The sequence below is a fragment of the Triticum urartu genome, chromosome 7A (genome assembly GCF_056163025.1).
Source record: "Triticum urartu cultivar PI428250 chromosome 7A, HENAU_Tu73, whole genome shotgun sequence".
Classification (NCBI taxonomy): Eukaryota; Viridiplantae; Streptophyta; class Magnoliopsida; order Poales; family Poaceae; genus Triticum; species Triticum urartu.
Window position 1 is genome coordinate 89,274,160 of NC_141879.1, and position 21,534 is coordinate 89,295,693.

The 21,534-nt window shown below is 46.2% G+C and overlaps 2 protein-coding genes and 3 pseudogenes across 2 annotated transcripts; 3 read left to right on the forward strand and 2 right to left on the reverse strand.

The window, feature by feature from the left end:
- Nucleotides 1-903: 903 nt before the first annotated feature.
- On the forward strand, nt 904-1,199 carry LOC147958131 (transcription elongation factor 1 homolog pseudogene; annotated as a pseudogene).
- A 2,375-nt stretch (nt 1,200-3,574) lies between these two features.
- LOC147958132 (uncharacterized) lies at nt 3,575-5,364 on the reverse strand (annotated as a pseudogene).
- A 4,337-nt stretch (nt 5,365-9,701) lies between these two features.
- LOC147958133 (transcription elongation factor 1 homolog pseudogene) lies at nt 9,702-9,977 on the forward strand (annotated as a pseudogene).
- A 1,979-nt stretch (nt 9,978-11,956) lies between these two features.
- LOC125525462 (uncharacterized) lies at nt 11,957-13,929 on the reverse strand. Its single transcript, XM_048690465.2, has 3 exons — nt 13,085-13,929; nt 12,625-12,919; nt 11,957-11,997 (listed from the first exon to the last, which is right to left on the reverse strand). Exons 1-3 carry the CDS (start codon nt 13,559-13,561, stop codon nt 11,957-11,959), a joined length of 813 nt encoding a protein of 270 aa, XP_048546422.2. The 5' UTR covers nt 13,562-13,929.
- A 1,187-nt stretch (nt 13,930-15,116) lies between these two features.
- LOC125520658 (putative beta-1,3-galactosyltransferase 14) lies at nt 15,117-21,534 on the forward strand. The gene is made up of 7 exons (XM_048685621.2): nt 15,117-15,687; nt 16,485-16,637; nt 16,711-16,793; nt 16,907-17,006; nt 19,681-19,794; nt 20,643-20,785; nt 20,920-21,534. Exons 1-7 carry the CDS (start codon nt 15,284-15,286, stop codon nt 21,012-21,014), a joined length of 1,092 nt encoding a protein of 363 aa, XP_048541578.1. The 5' UTR covers nt 15,117-15,283; the 3' UTR covers nt 21,015-21,534.

Here is a 21,534-nt window from a genome sequence, read left to right on the forward strand (position 1 = left end):
TGCTCTCAGCCTTCATCGTATTGCTATCGCCTCATGCCTTCAGCCCTCATCGTATCGATCGGCAAGCCGCAAGTAATTCACGCCGCTGCAATTGCTGCCTTCCTCTCCTAAGTTCAAGACTTGTCACCTCGTCGGATCAATCTCGCCTCGTCAGATCGACCGGCGACCGACTCCAGGTACTTCACAGCTTCAAAACAGATAGCCTGCCGCTAGTGAGTCCTTTATAATTATCTTCGGCTCCTACTCCTAATTTCTAATTTCATAAATCCTAATTAACTTTTAACAGAGATTGTTAGAGATCGGTTCTTGCCTCCTTGTTAAACAACACAGTGTAGTCTTATGCAAACAGGAGTTGAATAGGTATGATTTTTTTACATATCCAATTATTATGTAAGACACTATATCATATATCACATGATAATAGCTCATTAGTTCATTTTAGTAAAACAGGGCCTTATTTTTTAGTTTCGCACAAGGCCCCGAAAGTTACCGGCCCGGCCCTGAGGCCTGCTGTTGCGGGCTGCAAATCTGTTCGAAGCCGTTTTTTTTTTCTTTTGCGAATCTAAAGAAGAAGCCGAGTTGAACAGGGCACGATTGTGCCGTGGTATGTGCGCGGGAACAGAGCACCAGGCGAGAGCTGCAACCCAGCCAGCAATGGGTAGCCCAGACGGACGAGCTAGCTCCCGGCCATTTCAATTGGGCGCCAAAATCCGGCTCCGACTCGTTAGTGGCTTCGTTGCACCGGCCGCCACACCGCCCAAGAGCAGCCGGAGTCGGAGTGGGCAGATCCTATATAAGCACCCCCTTACCTTACGAACACACCGCGACATCGCGTCTCTCCCGCGTAGCAGCAGCCAGCAAGTTGTGCTCCCAGAAGCTACCTGCGATCTGGTGGTGATCGAGATGGCGAAGCGCAAGTCGATGAGCTCCAAGATGGCTCAGCGGAAGAAGCCGGCGCCCAAGCTGCCCCTTCTGCAACCACCCCGACAGCGTGGCCTGCACCATCGACCTCAAGCTCTTGGTCGCCACCGCCGTCTGCTACATCTGCGAGGAGGCCTACCACACCACGGCGCACCACCTCACCGAGCCCGTCGACATCTACCTGCGAGAAGGCTAACCAAGGCCTCCAACTCCAAGCCCCGGACTACCAAAAACGACAGCGTCGAGTCGGCATCGACGACGACGACAGCGATGCCTGATCGATTGATCGAGTTTGCTTTCATGGATCGATCGATACAACGTCAAATCCTGCGTAGTTTGATGTTTTATCGTGTCTCTTGAAACTGTATTGATTGGAGCCTGTAGTCCTGATCGATCATATACCTCTGTTGCTGCGCACCGTGTAGCCCATGAGTTAGGATCATCGGCCAGTCTTGTATGTACTGAGTCTGTCACTGGTTTCGTTGTTGCCTTTTTTTCGACCGACGAGAGTACCTAGTCCTTTTCGAAATCGAAAGAAAAAAAGAATACCTTGTCGTCTGTAGAAAAAAAAAGTTCGCACCGTTCAAGAACAAAGACCTCTGCAAGTTCAGAACCACAAGGGTGAAGCAGACAGGTTCCTCGTGTCAGGAGAATGAATCAATTTCAGCTAGGAGAATCACAAGAGCTGCTGGGGTTTTCCTAAATCTAACGTACTCCCTCCGTAAACTAATATAAGAGCATTTAGATTACTATTTTAGTTATCTAAACACTCTTATATTAGTTTACAGAGGGAGTACAAGACAGCTTATATACACAACCCAACATCTTTTTTTTTTGAGAAAGTATGTTTGCATTCAAATCAAGAAACAATTCAAAGTTCTTGACCCGTACAAGCACACCCTCACACACGCACAAAGAACCAGCAAAACACGAAGATCTCTAGAGCTCTGTGTCATCATTCCTAAACCTTGTGAGAAGATCTCTATAACACAAGAATTTTCAACCAGACCCAAGCAGGTCATCATCTTCAACCACGACATAATCGCCACCGCGCTGCTCCCCTTTTCTTCCCAGCGACGCCGAAAAGACAAGGACACACATGTGCATCCAACACGCCTGCACCAGCCTTTGCCATATGTGGCTTTGAGTACTGCTATATGTGCCCCTTCCCGATGGAAGAGAACTAGGACCGGTTTCGGCGCCGCGGACGGGCCAATCGCCTGGGCAAAGCAGGACATTCCTCCAGTAGCAGCACAAAGAAAGAGGAAGAACATCAGCGAAAAATCATACCGACGAGGCAGAACCACCTCCCATCTGAGGACCCAACCGACCAGTGTCGGTCGAGCTCCACACACCATAGCCCACCACCTTGACGAGATCTGGGGATCCCACACCCCGCTGGCCCCTAGACGAAGGCAAGAGCTTCTCCTAACCGTGAACGAAGCTCGGGGATACTTATTCAGACGCGACGCCGCCGCAACGGCCTCGACAGCATCTCCCTCAACCCTAACCCTACTGCGAACCCACCCCATGCACAGATCTGAGGTTCCCCCTCCCTCCCGCCGCCGGAGCGGCCGGCGGAGGGAGTGGGAACCAGCAGCAGCGCTGGCGGCACACAAAAGGAAGCCCCACTCGCCTCCTTTCCGCCTGTGCAGGCGATCCACTCTTTCCGAGGACGATATAGTGTGCAGAAACGGACACAACTGTTTTGATCCCAACAATATAGCTTTGCAAAAAAATTGGGAACAAAAATTTAAATTCATGAACATCTTTTTATGAACATTTTTTTGAATTCACAAAAAATTCAAATTCATGATCCTTTTTAATTTTGGAACATTTTCAAATATGTGAACAATTTTCAAGTTCGTGAACATTTTTTTAAGATCTGGGAATAATTTTGAAATTTGTGAACATTTTTTGAAACTTGAAATGTTTCAGATATTTGAAACATTTTTTAAATTAATAACTATTTTGAAATACTGAAAGGAAATCTAGAAAAAAAATTGAAAACAGAAAATAAAAACGAAAAGGTGAAAAAGAAAAATAAATAAAGGAGGTCCCTACTGTACTGCAAACTAATCTCAGTTCCCCCAAACAAAAACCGTTCTGAGGTTTCGGCCTGAATGCACATAACCAAAAAATAATAAATGTAACTAACCATGAGTGACAATCATAGTCAAAAAAAAACCATGAGTGACAACCACCGTTGAGAGTTCTCTGTCCAAACACAAATTCATTCTTTGCTATAGGACTGAAGCGTTAAGCGGCACATCTGAACTCAATTCCTCTATTCACTGCAAAACTATTACCGCCTCGGCAGTCGGTGGAGCAGCTGGAAACAGAATAGCAGCACAAATATTACGAGCATCATTGTTCAAGCTTTTTCTGAATTTTAGAACAGTGAGACCAACACAAAATAGGTTTCCTACATTGTCAGGAGAACTGACCAAGCAGTATATATCTGAATTTGAGAACAGCAAATAGGTTTCCTACATTGTCAGGAGAACGGACCAAGTTTAGCTAGCAGAAACACAACAAGTTGCTGGTTTTGCCGAACCCCTATCTCACTGCAAAAAGTTTTGGATTCACGACGGCGACACTCTGAACAAGTGAAGTGTGAAGCAACGGTCAGGAGTCCTGCTCTGGTCTTTCTCTACACTGCATCGACATCCGGGTACCGCACCTCCGCGTGGGCTGAATTATCAGAAATATCGAAGCAGTTAGACATACATCATGTCACAGGTACTGCTAACAGTATGATGAAAAGATCAAGAAGAAAGCTGAGGAACAAAAACTCGAAACAATGGAATGCCTGGAAAAATCTACGTAGTTGATTGGGGTTTCAGGTTGCTAAGTCCTCCACTGGCGGCATCTGTCCATAAATCGTCTGAATTCAAAACAAAACAATAACTATCTTCAGACAACCTTCTAGCATCTGTCCATAAATCCAACAGGCACAATGTCGTGCCTGTTGACTGATTTGGTTCAACAACTTCTATTGATATCTGTAATCCTACAGCAGTTCAGACTACTAGTTTCACCCAAAGTTTCAGCAAACTGTTTTTCAGACTACTTGTTTCGAAATCAAGAAGGCAATTGCAGAAACTATTTTCCATATACTGTTGTGGGATACGACCTGATTTTTTTTTTGCTGAATTACATATAGAAATCAGTATCTTCTATGTGAAGCTGAACTGATATGACTGAATTGATTTGGGTTTTCAAGTTCCAAGAGTGGGAGTATGTAACAACCAACTAAGCTTCAGACCACAGTGAAACAATTGCCAACGGCCACAATGAAAAGACAACAGTTCAAACAATTGCAGAGTCCTGACTGAAGCAGATTAGCAGCAGTTTCAGTAAGCTGTAACAATTTCAGTACACTGTTTTCCATGTAACCCAAAAGATCATGGCAATGCAAAAGGAGATTACTAGGAAGTTGGGAACATGAAGGGCCCCTTACCTGGCGTCCCGGCCGCGAAGACGACGATGTGGAGGTCCCGGACGCTGCCGGGCAGGTCGACGACGAGTGGAGTAAGCCGCCCGAAAGTACCCGCTTCGACGCACATGACGAGGTTGGAGACGTCCAGCCGGCGTACCAGCTTGTTCCTCAGGCGGACCACGGACCTGCCCCTGAACACCAACGCGCCGTGGTTGATGCGGGTCCCGTCGGCGCCCGCCCGCACGTACACGATCAGCCGCGACGGCAACAGGGCGTCGATTATTCCGCGGAAGGGAAGCTGCAGTTGAGTCGCAAAGAACCATCATGATGCCGGGGAATGGAGAGGCGCAATAAGCCAAAGAAACAGGGGTGGCAACCAAGAAGCGCAAATCTGGCAAGAACAGAGCCAAGAATTGCTCGCAGACGAATGAAATTAGCACGATTTGCAATCTTTGCGGTGAAATTCCGGCGCAAATTCGGGGAGAATCAAGAAGCCGGCATGGCGGACTCACCCCAGTCGGAAGTGGAAGGGGAGGCATGCCCTCCCTGGAGGGGATGGGCTCCACTACCCAGTGCATCATCGTGCTGACGATGTAGGTGTCCTCGATGTCCTCGGCGCTGACGCCATTGTTCCAGCTGAGGTACCTCCCGTTGGCGCGGAGGCAGCGGCCGGTGAACTGCCAGAGCAGGACGTCGTCCCCAGAGTCGGCCCCGTCGGCCTTCCACATGATGGCCTGCACCTCCGGCTGTGCGTAGTCGCGCAGCCCGCGGTGGCCTAGCGGCGCCGGCGCTTACGTGGCGGCGAGGTAGCGACCGTAGGCGGCGCTGTGGAGGAGCACGTACTCCGCGTGGCCGTGGTACAAGTGCACCACCCAAGCCGCGTTCATCGACGCCCGGCGGTCGTGGAGGGAGACGCCATGCCCGTCCTCGTCGGCGTGCAGGTACATGCCGCGCTCGCGGCTCCGCAGCCGCACGTGGTGGCCGTCCTGGAACTGATCCATCTGCCGCGGGCGCCGCTGGAGAGCAGAAGAAGCGAAAGCTGCTGTTGGTTCAGGCGCCAAGGCAGAGTATTTCAAAGGGGCCGCTCAGGCCGGGACGCCGGCTAGCGTGGAGTGGGCCGGCCCAGTATCTTGGACCGCTTGATGCTACAGTACGCCAAGTATGGCCCATTTTTCTCTAGAAAACCCACTCAAAAAGAATTGTCAGAAAAACAAGTATGACCCATTTCTCATTTCACATTTTTGCGAAAAATAGGGTGCCGACGCACCCCCGACTAAGCTGGCCCGTTGGCGAGCATGACATGTACTAGTACTGCGCGATGTACAAATCGAAAAAAGTGGGTGCCTCCCGTCTAACCAATATAGTTCCACTCTTCATGGCAGTCTGCTTGCCGCACTTCTGATGTTAAGATCCTTCAATCTTTTTAAAACAGAGGAGGGGGATGGCTCGTACCACCGCCGGCAACCCAGACTACAGATAAGGAGGTTGCAGCCTTAAATCATAAACAATAATAACGTTGAAAGCAGGCGGACTATCTGCAGTATAGCGATTCTTTATTGTGGCAAACCCTTAGAGAATCAAAGTGGTTTCAAACCGCACCTATAATAGACTACACTATACAACGTCCCGCCCTTAAGTGAAGGATGTGGCATACCTTGATTGGTAATAGCCTACATGCAGGCTGTGTGGAGAGAAGGCTGACGTTAGATGACGACTCTAGTATAGTCTCAGAATACAGAATTCTCGACAAATTACGCCTCGAACTATATGTCCGAATACCAGTAATTGAACTCCTGATGCGAACTATTCAAAACTAAATTCCTTGGCATATACGCACACTGTTGTTTCAAACTTTTCTTCAAAAGTTGTGAGAAAATTTCTAGAAGACAAATAATGTTTGAAAGTCCGACCATTTTCTAAGAAATGCGAACAAAATTTTGAACTTTTATGAAAAGTGTGAACATTTTAGAAAATTGGAGAATGGAAACAAATTCAAAATTATGTAAAATTTCTAAATAATGCGAACATTTTCTGAAATTTTAAAAATGCAATCTCCTATTGCATTTACGAACATATTTGAAAAAATAACCTTTTTTGAAAATTGAAAATTTTCTTGAAAAAAGTAAAAAAACATATAGAAACACAAACAATTTTTGAATCTATGAACAAATTTGATACGGGACCATTTCTAAAATTCTGATTTTTTTGAAAAAAAACGAGAAAATAATGTGGAAGTACCAGACATTTTTTTATAAACACAAACACTTTTAGAATTTATTAACAAATTTGAACATTTTGTGAAAACCGGATATTTGTTGAACTTTATGAGCAAAATTTCAAAATAAAAAATAATTAAATTCCTGAACATTTCTCCAAAACACGAGATAAAAATTTATTTCGAACAATAAAAAATTGAATTCCCGGAGCCTTTTTCGGAAGGAAAAACGAAAAAGAATAATAAAAATAAAAATAAACAAAAGATATAAAACAAAATAAGACACATAATGGATAAAATAGTTTCAAGAACATTCTAGAAGCTTCGCAAAATGGGAAAACTCTCATCGGAACCATCTAGAATATTCCCAAAACCGGAACCAGAAAACATCTTCCTACTGGTAAATGGGAGACCAATTTAGTCGCTACGAGCGACCGATCCGGTATTTGTTCAAGTTAGGACAATACCTGTAGCTCCGGTCCACCCACACATCACTTATCATATCAATGAATGATAACTTAATGAATCATAGTGAAAGTAACTTGACGAGATTCATGTGTGTCCTCAAGAGCGTTTTAGCCATTATAAGAAACACATCTAGCTTGTTCTTAGTATAATTAAAGATTGCGCCAGTTGCTGCACCTATTTACTTGTGTTACTTGTTGCCTTGTTACGAATTATCTGGTATCAGGTGCAATGCATGGGCCGCATACACGAGGAGGGTGTGGTGTGCTCACATGACCAGAAGAACATAGGGGTGTCCGACCCTAGACCATTTTCCCTAACCTGTCAGCAAGAAGATTAGTAATTCCTTGGCGCCGACATTAGCCCAAAGCTTTGCCTCCTCCAGGATGGTCTAAACCAGACGAGACCCCGAGGGTTGCTAGATGTTGAAGATGAAGTCATTTTGGTGTTTGCGTTGTGATCGTGGACAATGCCTTTTCGCAGTGCAGCCGGCGTGCGGCAATAGGAGGCAGCCGACCATTCTCGGAAGGGAATCGGTGCCCCTAGGAGAACAGTAGTGTAAGGACACCAAGCACGGACCTTGTATGAAACTTGACGAGAGAAGGAGCTTTCGACGAGGAGATATTGTCTCCTGGTTGCAGAGGAAGCATGCGTCCTCGTGAGTCTATCATGTTGCGGTGTGTGAAAAATACAAAGTTGAAGTGTTTGGAACAACTCCACATTTATACAAGTGAATTCAGGTTTCTGGTAATGAAAATGGGAGAGGAAACTCTCTTTAAAAAATACTTATGATTCTTGTTTTTTTTTCTTACAATAAAATTGAGGCCCGCTACGCGTCGGCCGGCTGAACTTTTTAAAAGATCAGCCGGGCCGCGAGCCGTCCGATCTTGCAACAAAAGCTTTGTTTCAAAAACATCAAGCATCGCAACGTAGACTATGTTTCTGAAATGCCAGTGATGTTACAATCCCGTGAGCTCGCGGACCAGGTGATGTTTCAGAAAACACCGACGACGTTGCAATCCAGCGAGCTCGTAGAACCTGCACCTCCGCTCATTGCATTCCTGCAAGCTCGCAGATCCGCGCCTTCGTAACATCAATCATGTTTCAAAAAAATGCAACACTACAACGGTGGAGGCGACCAGCGATGGTGAGGGACGGCATGAAGGAGGTCAACGGCGGCCATGCCAAGCTTGGGTGCTCCGCGGCGGCGCCATGGTGGTGGAGGCGACAGATCATCGAGGAGAGGGAGTAAGGGAGAGGAGCAGGTTGACGGCCGAGGGGGGAGGACGAGAGATGGAAGGGACGCCGACCAAGGAGAGGGATATGGAGAGCTTGCTCTTTGGCAACGGCGCCATCACCTCTCGTGGTGTGCGTCTCGGTCACCGTTGTAGAGATCCTAGATCTTGCAACAAATTAGTTGTTGGAGAATTTGCAACAACAGCCCAATTGGCAATGGAAAGAGGGCGTGAGGCTTCTGATTAAAGACGAATCCAACGGTCACGAAGGCGATCGACTCGCGTAAAGATATCCGTTGGGTGAACGGAAGCGTTTTCCAATAAAAAATGGGCAATGCTACGCGTCCGTCGGATGATAAACCGCTAACATCAGCCGCCTCGGCAACCGTCGGATGCCGCCCAAAATAGCCGTCCCAGCCAACTGGTCACCTTCGCAACAACTAGCTTGTTGCGCTCATGGCTTTGCAACAAGGACCTTGTTGCGAAGGTCCACTAAGACAGCACCACTGCCTCGCCATGGCATGAGTGCCTTGGCCATGGAGCGTCGCCGGTCGCCGGAGTCGTCGCACCTCCTTCGAACCAGCACCCCGGGCATCTGCCTCTACTTTAGCACGACAACGATGAAGTCTCACTCCGGGCACTCCTTTGGCGATTTCTGCAACCGAAGCTATGTTTTTGAAACATGCGTCGTGTTGCAATGCTTGCCCTCGTACACTCTGACACGGGGCGCTCATTCTGCGCTTTCTGCAACCGGGGCTATCTTTCTGAAATAATACCCTTGTTGCAGAAGAGAAAATATTCATCATCAAACCATTTTTCTTCTTTCTGAAACAAGACCTCTGTTGCAGAAACTTTCTGAAACTAGACCCTGTTGCTGAAAGAAAAACTTCACCATCAAACTGGGACTTGTCGCCAGTGCGAGTGCTTGATCAAAATCAATCTGACGGCTACGCAAACAGCGGATGTTGTGCGCGCATTGAAGGTTAGCGTTTTCCAATAAAAATAGGCCAAATACTAGCGAATCCATGAAATGAGGTAATCCAGAACACACACTAAAAAAGCTCAAGATCTACCAACTCAGACATGCGTGATAATGAGGTAATCCAAAACAACCCAGACCCAGTACCGCGTAGCATCAACTCAGCCGCCAATGCATAGCTCAGGCGGACTAGCTCGCGTCATCTCCCGGCTGTTCGTGCCGCTCGCAGCGACGCGCGATACGGCTCCAGCGGCCATTTCGACTGGCCGCCAGAATCCGGCTCCGACTCGTTAATGGCTTCGTTGCACTTGCACCGCCACACCACGCAATGCACACCCAAAGCTTTATAAGCACGCCCAACGCTTTCCCTACCAACACACAGCCTCCCGTGATCGCAAGTTGTGCTCCCAGAAGCTACCTGCGATCTGGTGGTGATCGAAGAAGATGGCGAAGCGCAAGTCGATGAGCTCCAAGATGGCTCAGCGGAAGAAGCCGGCGCCCAAGCTGGACACCACCTTCTGCTGCCCCTTCTGCAACCACCCCGGCGGCGTGTCCTGCACCATCGACCTCAAGCTCTACGTCGCCACCGCCGTCTGCTACATCTGCGAGGAGGCCTACCACACCACGGCGCACCACCTCACCGAGCCCGTCGACATCTACCACGACTGGATCGACGCCTGCGAGAAGGCCAACCAAGAAGTCGACGCCCAGGACTGCTAGTCGGCAGCGACGACCACGACAGCGATGCTTGATCGAGTTGGCTTCAGACAAGGATCCATCGATCGACACGCTCTGAATGACTGAATCTATGCTTGCGTCCGTGTCTCTCGAGTTTTGGCAGCTTGGCTGAAATTGTACACACAATTCCTTTCTTGCAGTCGAATGTGGAACTTGATGAGCTCAGATGAGATCGCACCAATGTGTGTAATTCCAACTTTTGTGGAGTTAAAATTCTCTTCTTCGCTTCTTTTCTCTGAGAGGATAGTTGAATTTGTCTTGTAAGCGAAACATACTTTTTACTGACCTGTCAATGTTTTACTGTCTCAACTTGTGTTTGAAGTTGTTGGCATGCACACGTACAAAACCAGAGAAAACACAGAGAAGCGAGCACAAGATGCTCTGCAAGTTCTGTCCCAAAGTTGTTATGCGACCGTCACGGCAGATAAAAACCTTACAATTTTGCTAACAAAAAGAAGACATGCGATGTAGAAACCTGAGAGTGTAATGTCCAGAAACTAGTATCTTATGGTGTTGTCGCTATAACTTGAATTTTGTGCAGAAACACCACACACGCAGCAAAATGCAGCAAGTCGCCGCCATCACTTGTCCCGCGCATTGAAATGGCCATGTTCAGAAGTTGATCTCTGTGAAAACACAAATTTATTCTCTGCTGTATGATTTGTTCATACATGTTCTGAAGTTTAGAACCGCAAAGGCAAAACAGACAGGTTCCAGGTAGCAGAATAACAAGAGCTGCTGGGGTTTTTCTAAACCTATAGCTGAATGCAAATTGTGGTTCTGAATTCTTATGTCATTGTGTCGGAGGCGGCGACACTTCTGAAGAGGTGGACTGTCAGGTGAAGGGGAGTTCTACTCTTATCTTTCTCTATGTTGCATTGACATCCGGGTACCGCAACTCGGCGTGGGCTGAATGAGACTAGACAGTGAAAGAGTAAGGAATCATGTCACAGGCAATTGTTGGAGAAGATCTATCACTTAAATACCACTGTATTGCATAATTGACAAAAAAAGGCAGCCTATGTACAAAACCTGAAAACAACCTGAATTTGGTACCATCAATATAACCTGAATTTGGTTTGCATGTTGTTCAAAAAATGTACAGTATGCTAAATCAACCAGAAATCTGTATCTTCTCTTTAAGGCTGAAAACAGATAACGTGATTGAGTTGGGTTTCTGAGTTCCAAAGTTTCTCCTAGCAGCAAATAGTACCAAACGGGGAAATTTAATTATCTATACCAAAAATTTCTGTAGCAAATTTTAGTGTGAATATGTGACTTGACGATTTTCTTCTCAATAACCAATTTAGCTTCAGATCACCTTCTAGCATCTGTGCAACAGGCATAATGGAAATACCAACTAGTTCTATTCAACTCCTTCTACTTATATCTAATACAGACAACAGTCCGGACAACTCCCACTCGTAACTGAAGATTAGCAGCAGTTGCAGAATACAACAGTTTCAGTAAACTGTTCTTCAAATAGTTTCATGCACTGTCTTCCAGCACAAGCTGATCAGTGCTCCATTAAAATAAATCCCTAAATTTCATGTAAATGCAGCAAATAATATCGACCAGTACATATGTTGCAAAATTCATTTTCTGCTGAATGACTGAAACTTGAAACAGCAGCACTGAAGTAGCAGCAAATATAAGAACACAACCATTACAAACCAATGTTATTGCATAACTTTTCACAGAGGTTCTCAAGTTGACATCTAAGAGAAATTACATAGGCAACCCTGAAGTAGCAGCAAGAATAAGAACGCAATCCTTACAGGCAAAATAGACAGTTTCCTCCTGCCTGGAGAATGAATCAAGTTTATCAAAGCTAGCAGACATAAGATGCGCTTCCTAAACCTATATCTCAATGCAAAATGCAGTTCTGAATTCTCATGTCATCGTGTCCGAGGCGGCGACACTTCTGAAGAGGTGGACAGGAATCCCGCTCTTATCTTTCTCTATTCTGCATTGACATCCGGGTACCGCAGCTCTGCGTGGGCTGAATTAGAACAGAAAGCGAGGAAGTTAGGCATCAAGTCACAGGTAGTGCAACAGTTTGAGAAGATAAATAACTTAAATATCACTGTGTTGCAGAATTAACGAAGAAGACAGCTTATGCACAAAAAGCCTGAAAAACAACAATACTATGTGCAAGAACCTGAAAGATAGCTTTCATGAAATACTCTAGGATATAACCTAAATTTGTTTCACATGTTGTTCAAATAATTTATAGTATGCTTAATCAAACAGAATTTACAGTACAAATAACTTGACTGCATTGGGTATCTACAAGCGACAAATAGTGCCGAATGGGAAAACTGAATTACTTGTATCAAGGACAGTACTATGGAACCAATAATTTCTGTTATGATTTATCCCCAAACAAACTGGATTTAGATTACCTTCTAGCATTTTTACTGCAGGCTAATGCAAATACCAACTGTTTCCATTCAACTCCTTCTACTTATATCTAATACTACAACAGTCCACACAACTCCCTATTCCTAACTGAAGATTATCAGCAGTTGCAGAATACAACAGTTTCAGTAAACTGTTCTTCAGACAGTTTCAGTAAACTGAAGATTAAAATAGGAAGTACTATGAGGTTAGCAATGGCGTGTCTCACCTGGCGTCCCGGCCATGACGAGGATGATGTCGAGGGTCTCGTCGCTGTGGGGCAGATCGACGAGCAGTGGGGTAGGCCGTCCGTGCGTACCCGCTCGGACGCACATGACGAGGTTGGAGGCGTCCATGGCGGCATCCAGCCGGCGGGCCAGCTTCTTCCTCAGGTGGAACACGGACCTGCCCCTGAATACGAGTAAGGCCCAGGCGAAGTTGGCGTTGGGATCGCCGGCGCCGGCCTGCTCGTACTGGATCACCCGCCACGGCAACAGGAAGGCGAGGCTTCTGGGGAAGCGGAGCTGCAGTTGAGCACAAAGAACCATCAAATACGAAGCAGGGTACTCAATTATTTTATCGGACACAAATCCCCAATTGTAACGACAAACAAGAACCCAATTCGCCCAATCGATAGTTCCGCTGAAAGCAGTTCGAGAAGTATGAAGAAGCGGGCATGGCGGACTCACCCCAGTCGGAGCTGCAAGGCGAGGCGTGTCCTCCCTGGCGGGGATGCGCTCCACGACCCAGTGCATCATCGGGCCGGCGCTGTTGAAGTCGTCGACGCTGAGGTACTTCCCGTTGGCGCGGAGGCGGCCGGCGACTTGGCGGAGCAGGATATCGTCCCCCGAGTCGGTCCTGACGGCCTGCCACCTGATGACCACCTCCTCCCACGGCTCGTAGTCGCACAGCTCGACGCGGCGCCCGCTGTGGCCTCGCGGCGCCGGCGCGCCCGTGGTGCCGAGGTAGCGGCCGTAGGCGGCGCTGTGGAGGAGCACGTACTGGTTGTTGCCATCTCCCTGGTAGATGTGCACCGCCCAAGCCGAGTTCATCGACGCGCGGCGCCGGCTGAGGGAGACGCCAAGCCCGTCATCGTCGGCGTGCAGGTACGTGCCGCGCTCGCGGCTCCGCAGCCGCACGTGGTGGCCGTCCTCGAACTGCTCCATCGGTCGCCGGTGACGCTGGAGAGCAGAGGCGCGCGGTGGAGAGAGAAAGCGAGCGGGCAAGGAGAGGTGGGGATGGTGGGTTCTTCTCCGGCGACGGGGAGAAGGGGAGGAGAGAAGGCTGTTGGTTGGGACGGTTACGATTGGGCGCCAAGGCGGGGTATTTCAAGGTGGCTGACGCCGTCGCCGTGCTTGCATAGTGGGCTTGAGGGCCCAGGCCACACTCCTGAGCGCAGCCTCCAGGCCCACATGATTTGTTTCCCCAAAAGAAAACTTGATTTGTTTCCTTTTGCTCTGATTCCTCAACACACTTGCAGCGCAAAATCCCTATTCTACGTTCACCGCAGTGAGTGAGTCGTTGTAAAGTATGAGAGGATACCTAATTGGTGTGCGGTCGTCGCATGTTTGGTTATGTGTACAAAGAGCATGGTGTCGCGCTTGTTTTTAAGAATCTTCGCGTGAGGTGGAGCATGAGGACTGGTCGGCCTCCAATGGCCGGATTATGGTGGTTCTGGGAGACAGGGGGGTCGTTCAGGCTAAACTGGCCGGCCTGATGTAATAATTCTTTTTATCATAGCGATTTTATAGGAGGGGGGGGGGGGGGGGGGGGGGCGGGAGGAGAGCCCTCGGATGATGATATGGATGGTGACGGTAACAACCTTAAGAAGGGTGTTGAGGGCAAAGATGATTTTGGCACTTTAATGACTGAATGCACTGCGGGTCAAGGATTACATCGAATATAGAATTCATCTCTACTGAAAGAGCACGTCTAGCACATATATGAGCAACCTCAGTTGCAACTCTTCTAGCAAGCTGTAGTCTGTATCCCTCGAAAGATGAGAGATTAGTACACATCTCTCCGATGATGTGTCCTCTAATGAACCGATCAAGTCCTTACTTCTAGTCTTCCACTAATGTTTTGCAATCTATCTCAGTATAATCATTTGTCCAGCCATGCTCGACTGCAAAGGGAAGTGCATTTCTACATGTTAATTCTTCTATTACAAATGGATTAGCTACACCTGGATACCTCACGCACCTGCCTGATAGGAATACACCCATATGATCTCGAGCAACCATACTAGCGGCCGCACACCCTTTGGTCGTATCAACAATACCATCTGTATTATTTTCAGACCTCCATCCCCCAGCGGTCACCATCTAGCTCTTGCTGGTGGCATATCAACAGCACATGGTCATATTTTATAAGCGCATGGAAAATCGTCTCCTCGCCATGCCCACATAAACAAAGGACAATGCGACTCCTGGCTAACATTTCTTCTGAATAACCTGATCTGCACATGGAGGAAACATTTGAGCACCTTCCACCAGAAGACCTTGATCTTAGGTTGAATATGAATTTTCCACAAAGTTTTCGAAATGGTTTCCATGCAAGGGGTGACCCTTAACTAGTGATTTTGTTTAAATTATTTTTTGAGGCAATGTGATTTCGTTTTATGTCTCTAAATTGCTTGAGAAAAAAAAGTCTAGAGTTCTAGACCAAGCCCAGCCCACCACACATTCCAGTCACACTACACCAACACAAAGCAAAACGGCCGAGGCCGTCACACTGTCGCGCACCCATCGCCCGCTCCGCTCCGCGACCACTAAACCTGCTCCGATCTGACGCCGCCGCCGCCCACCGGCCGCAGCACGCGGCCTCGCCCCCCATCCCGCCCACCCGCCCGCCACACCCGCGGCAGCGCGCGCGGCGTGGCCGCAGCCATGCCCAGCTCGCCCAAGTTGTTCTCCTCCTCGGCGGCCGCAGCCTCCCGCCGCTCCTCGCTCCGCCGCCTCCTCTCCTCGCCGGCCGTCTCCGTGGCCTGCCTCCTCTTCGGCCTCGCCGGGTTCCTCGCCGCCGCGGTCTCCCTCTCCCGGGCGCCCGCCGAGGCCCCGCGGGGCCGCTGCCCAGACTCCTCGCACCCGCTCTCCGTCTCCGTCGCCTGGGACCGGCGCCCCGAGGATGCCGCGGGCGGCGCCACTGACCTCCCGGCGGGCCTCGCCACCGGATCGCGCGGCAGGCACAAGGTCATGGCCTTCGTCGGGATCTTCACCGGGTTCGGCTCCGTCGGCCGCCGCCGCGCGCTCAGGCGGACGTGGCTCCCATCTGATCGGCAGGGTCTCCTTCGGTTAGTTGTCGCTGGTACCACAGCTTCCTAGTTCGTGTTCGCTTGGGTTGCTCGAGATCTAGCTTTAGTGCTGAACTGTTGATCTGTTTGGTTACCTAACGTTCCGTTGTCCATTTCTGTGATCTAGATTTTGACTGCGGTGTATTCAAATCATCCTGTGGCTATTATAATTCTCAGTCAGTAACATAAGTCATTGCTGGTCACTTGAATTTTAAGATCGATAGCTAACTCATTCATTCATTCATATGGAAAGTTCACCCTGTGGATCATATGGATATTGGATTCATTTGTTTCTATGTTTGCTCCTTGAGTTTGATTGTGAGTTATCTTTTGTGGCATCAGACTTGCTAATTCTTAGGCATTGGTGGTTCTCTTAGACATAACTCCTGCGAGTTTGCGATATACTCATGATTTTAGTGGAATCACTCTAGAAGAACGTATTGATTCTTTTGAATTGCTGCACTCTGTCTCACTAGTACTGATAAATAGTGATTAATTATTTTCTTTCTCGAGTTCGAAGAATGATGCATGAAGTTGGACAATCTATTGGTCTGTACAGGGAATTTGTGCATTTGCTTCTAGAGTTCTAGTGATAAACGTGGCCCCAGTTCTGTTGCTTGATGATTGTCACAACTACTCCCTCTGTCCCATAATATAAGAACGCTTTTTAAGCTAAAACGGTTTGAAAAACGCTCTTATATTATGGGACGGAGGGAGTAGTTTTTATTTTGGTTTCTATCCAGTTATGATGTTGCTTAATTGCTCTGGCAATTCTCATTATGTCCACTTTAATGCAGGTTGGAGGAAGCTACTGGTCTGGCATTCAGATTCGTGATCGGCAAAAGCAATGACAAGTCTAAGATGGCAGCTCTTGAAAGAGAGGTTGAAGAATATGATGATTTTGTGCTTTTAGATCTCGAGGAGGAGTATAGCAGGCTTCCATACAAAACGTAAACAGTATAGCTAGTATCATATCATTGTGTTATCACTTCATATGGGAACTGATTTGATCTTATGTTTTAGGTTAGCATTCTTTAAGGCTGCCTATGCGTTGTTCGATTCTGATTTCTATGTTAAAGCTGATGATGACATTTACTTGAGGCCAGGTGAGCAAGAAACTGACAATATCCAAGATATATGCTCTTAGTGGCTTTGATCAACATACACAATTTTTCTTTTTGTAAGGTTGGCACTTTCATCATCAATTTCTAACCTGCAGATAGACTCTCCTTGCTTTTGGCCAAGGAACGTACACATACACAAACATACATTGGATGCATGAAGAAGGGGCCTGTTTTTACTGATCCCAAATTGAAATGGTTAGTTTCTTCTTTTCATTTTTTACCTAACACTTTTCCTTGTGAAGGATGTCTAACTCTAAGAAGCAATACATACAGTTACATGCTAAATATACGGAAAGTAGCTAATACTGCATAACCTGACCTAGAAGAGATTTTTTTTTTCTACGGCATAACAGTAGTGCATCAAAACTGCAGTCTTACGGTCTCAGAAGTATTTGTGTTAACATTCGTAATAGTTATCTGAAATCAAAATGATTGGCATTGTCTGGTGGGCAAGGAGTGATGCCGTCAGTGATCCTTGTTTCACCTATAATGGTGTCTCCGCATTAATTGTACACCACTTCCTGGTTTACATCATAGGAGATATGGAAGTAGTGGAGCTCACATGGATTGGTCTAGTGGGCAACATTTGCCATAAGGGCCTATATTTTTCTTCTATGTTCAGCGCTCATAACTGTTTTGGATTGGGTCTAGTACTTTCATATCATAGGATATAAAGAAGTAGTGGGGCTCACTTGGATTGGTCTAGTAGGTAATATTTGCTGTAAGGGCCTAAATTTGTTTTTCTATGTTCAGCGCTGACTGTTTTGGATTGGGTCTAGTACTTTCATATCTGCATTGTGTTTCATAGTTAAGTTCTGAGCTTCCTGAGATATGTTTCTTTTGGAGCCAACAATTGCACTCGGGTATTGGAAGGGAATGCAATGGTTAGCATGGAATGAGGTACTGGACTGTTTAGAATAGGTTAATGCTCATGGATACAAAATCTGTTCAGTGTTGGTTTGGCTTAGAGAATTTTCATGTTCGCTACCTTTATTTTGTCAAGTTCTGCTCCCTGCGGTCCAATGTACTTGTCTCTTCTGTATCTTTTCTGGTTAAATATATCTAACTTTGATTGCTTATATATTTTTAAATGTCTGGATCAACTATTAGATAATGTTCCAGTGTAAGTAAGTTAGTAGTAAAAAAATAGAAATGGCAATTTTGTAAAAATAAATAAATAATGCAAGTGAATGGCAATGCTTCTTCAAGTTTTAGCTTCAGCTTACTTTGACATGCATTAATTTCGGAAAATAAAGCTTAATAACAATCTGTGAGTACAAACCTTATTGCCTAATCAGTTGTAGGAGACCTAAGTGATGTTGGGCAAAGTTTGATAATGTCGCCTCTCGATCATTTTAGGAATATTAAGGAGCTTGTTATTCTCAGTGAATATGGTATGTGCTTTTACCATGGACATGTATGTAATGGCCGGGAGAAAGTTGGTTATGTATGGATAATTGGATATATTGTTATGCTGACTAGTACTCCCTCCGTTCGGAATTACTTGTCTCGGAAATGGATGTATCTAGAACTAAAATACGTCTAGATACATCCATTTCTACGACAAGTAATTCCGAATGGAGGGAGTAGTTCTGTTGTTCACGATAGTGAATTTTGTGCAAGTATGGTCAAAAGGTGAACGCACAGTGCAAAGATAACTTTTCGAGTATCCAAAACTTCTGCCGCTCATATCTGTAGTTAAGGAGTGAAACTATAGCTTATTTGATGACTTGATGTAAGCTCAACCGATATTAGCTAGCTAGTAGCTACATGCTGCGTCATGAGTAAATTGTCAAAACATGGGCGAAACATTTGTTGGTGCGGATTGTGCCATGAGTTCCTAAACCTGCGTATTTGTGTTAGTTAGGTATCACTTGATATGATCCTATCTCTGAACTTCTATTTGGTGAGTAATTCGCCAAAACATGGTTGAAACATTTGGTTATACATGGGTGACCTTGCGATTTGATATGATGCTATCTCTGATCTTTTGTAACTCAAACTGTTATTTCACTGAATATTAACAGTTCTATCAGTTAGAATTCGAACCTTGCAATTTATATGTGATACCTGAAGTTAAATAGTTTTCTCTACTGTAACACACATTCAAAAAGTGGTAGTAGTACTAAAGTAGCTTAAGACCGTATGTGTTTGGTATTACTGATATATCAAACATGATACCACATACCAGTAATTGGTGAACCCTTTGCTCAGGGTTTAGAATAACAAATCAAACGTGGATGCAGTCATGCAAATTGTGTATTTGGTGAATCCCTTTGCTCATGGTTTAGAATAACAAGAACAAACGTGATGCAAAATGTGTAGTTATGGTTCTGCCTAAATTCCAACAGTTGGATTATATCTGCACAAAAGGACCGGCTGCATGGGATCCAAAAACATTCCCACAGGATTAAAATATTGCTCTGACAATGTCACCATTAGGGTAATGAGTCAGGATAAAAGGCCGAATTCTCATAAGCGCAAAGCTGCTGGTTAACAATTTGTAGTCGAGTTCATCCGTTTTTCTTGTATTCAGCCTTACGGCTTTATGTTCCCAGATTTGTTACTGTTCGAACCTGCTTGTGAACGAGCTGTTTTCATTTAATAACTGGATCTAGTGGGGGTTTTCTCTAAGAAAAACAGTGCGAAATTAGAAAAAAAAGAAAGAGGTTAAAGACCTAACAAATGGAACTGCATGTTTAGTGGTATGTAAAGCATACGGTGTACAAGTTCAGGGACTTAGAGCGCAATCCATACCATATGCTTTTTGTATTTGCGAACGGCGAACGCTCTACCTGGGCAATTATACTGTGTAGCACTCGTCGCTGCCTACTTATTGTTTTTGATTGTGCTCTTTTGATGAACGCAGGTACGAGCCACAGTCCTTCCTACTTGGATCAGAATACTTCCTTCATGCATATGGGCCTATTTATGCTTTATCAGCTGATGTGGTGGCAAGCCTGGTTGCTCTGAGAAACAACAGGTAAATATTCTAAAACTCGCCATCTTACACATAAGCATGTTTAACTGTACCAGTAAATATTCTTTTTTGGGTCTCTGCATGCCAACTAGTACCAAGATTTTTTTTAACTTGGTACCACAGAAAGATGTATAACTAAAAAGTGCCCCGGGGCCACATGTTAGTGACACATGAATGCACTTCACAACTTGAGTGATCTTTGCGATGGTGCGGAGCAATTCGCCCCTGGCACCAAGTACCAAGTAGTCATGCTAATATGCTATAGCCATGAAGTGCCAGCAAAATGCCCTACTGCTTGGCAACGGGCTTAAAACTTTTTTTCACTCCCCCTGGTGTCAGTTTGAAATTGACTGCTTGGCATTGAGCTTCAAACATTTTTTCAGTCACTAGTGTCAGTTTGAAATTGAAAACAAGTCTTGACTGGGAACGTTCCTCCTACAGGCTGGAATATTTTGAGATGTGTTAGTTATGGCCAGATTCCCTCATGCTGAAAGCATATGCCAAAGCGTGAAAGTTATACCTGACATGGATAGGGAGTGTGGTCATGTCTCTTTCATCTATTAGTAAGTGATGTGGCTAGGTGAACTTCCTTTTCCTGTGTCTGGTCTAGTTAGAGCCATAGGAAAGAGTCGCGATTGTTATGTTGAGGTTAATAATCCTTAAGCCTATAGTAGGTTGTAGTCGAATCAAGGAAATTGACAGTTTCTGACTTTGATTTTTTTTAAAGAATAGTGTGAACCGGTTTCGCACACAGGAACATTACCAAATTTGCATCATCGTCCTACTTCAAACTGAATCATGTACAGTATATGTTTGTTTAATACTGTATATTCTTACCCATGTTTGTCCAGTTTTCGAATGTTCAACAATGAGGATGTTACTATTGGATCCTGGATGCTTGCTATGAACGTCAACCACGAGAACACGCATGCTCTGTGCGAACCCGAGTGCACAGCGTCCTCAATTGCTGTCTGGGATATTCCAAAATGCTCAGGTCATTTCCTTGACTACTCCAGTTTCTATCTTCAGCCGACTTTACTTCAGTCACATATTATCTGACCCAGGGCTACGATTTTACCAGAACACGCATTCATAAATGCTAACGGGTTTCCATCTGTTGTCATCCAGGGCTATGCCACCCGGAGGTAAAGATGCTGGAGCTTCACCAGCGGAAAGAGTGCACGGGTGGTCCAACGGAGGCCGCTGAAACCGATGACGAGTGAAGCTTCGTCAGGACACAGGGAGCCATGCATGGACATTGGACCAGGCATGATGATGACACAAACGGTCGGTTGACCCAATAGATTCTTGGAGTGCCTACACATCCGATTCGATTCGATTCCATCACCAGGTAGTACAATCATTGCCGTTTTTGCAAGCATGTCACCAAGCACACTGACGAGGAACCCTACAGCTGCGTGCGATTCAGGCGCCACACCACGCAGCTGCAAGCACATTCTCACCTGCCTTTTAACCACAGCTGTATCATTTACCGCTCGCGTGCGTAAATCGCGAACGCGGCGAGGAGGTTTTGGTGTATAGAAGGGTGCGGTAGGTACAAATTGGGTAGCACACCGTGCATTTTGCTTCCCGCGAAGACGGTGCTAGAAATCAGCTCTTTCTCTTGTCAAAAGATCTGGATTGCTCGCTTGGATCCTTTTCGCTGAGATGCCATTCTCGAGGCCCCGACAACTGTATGACATTGCCGTGTTGCCAACTAGAGAAGTAGAGATGGTGGTGGTA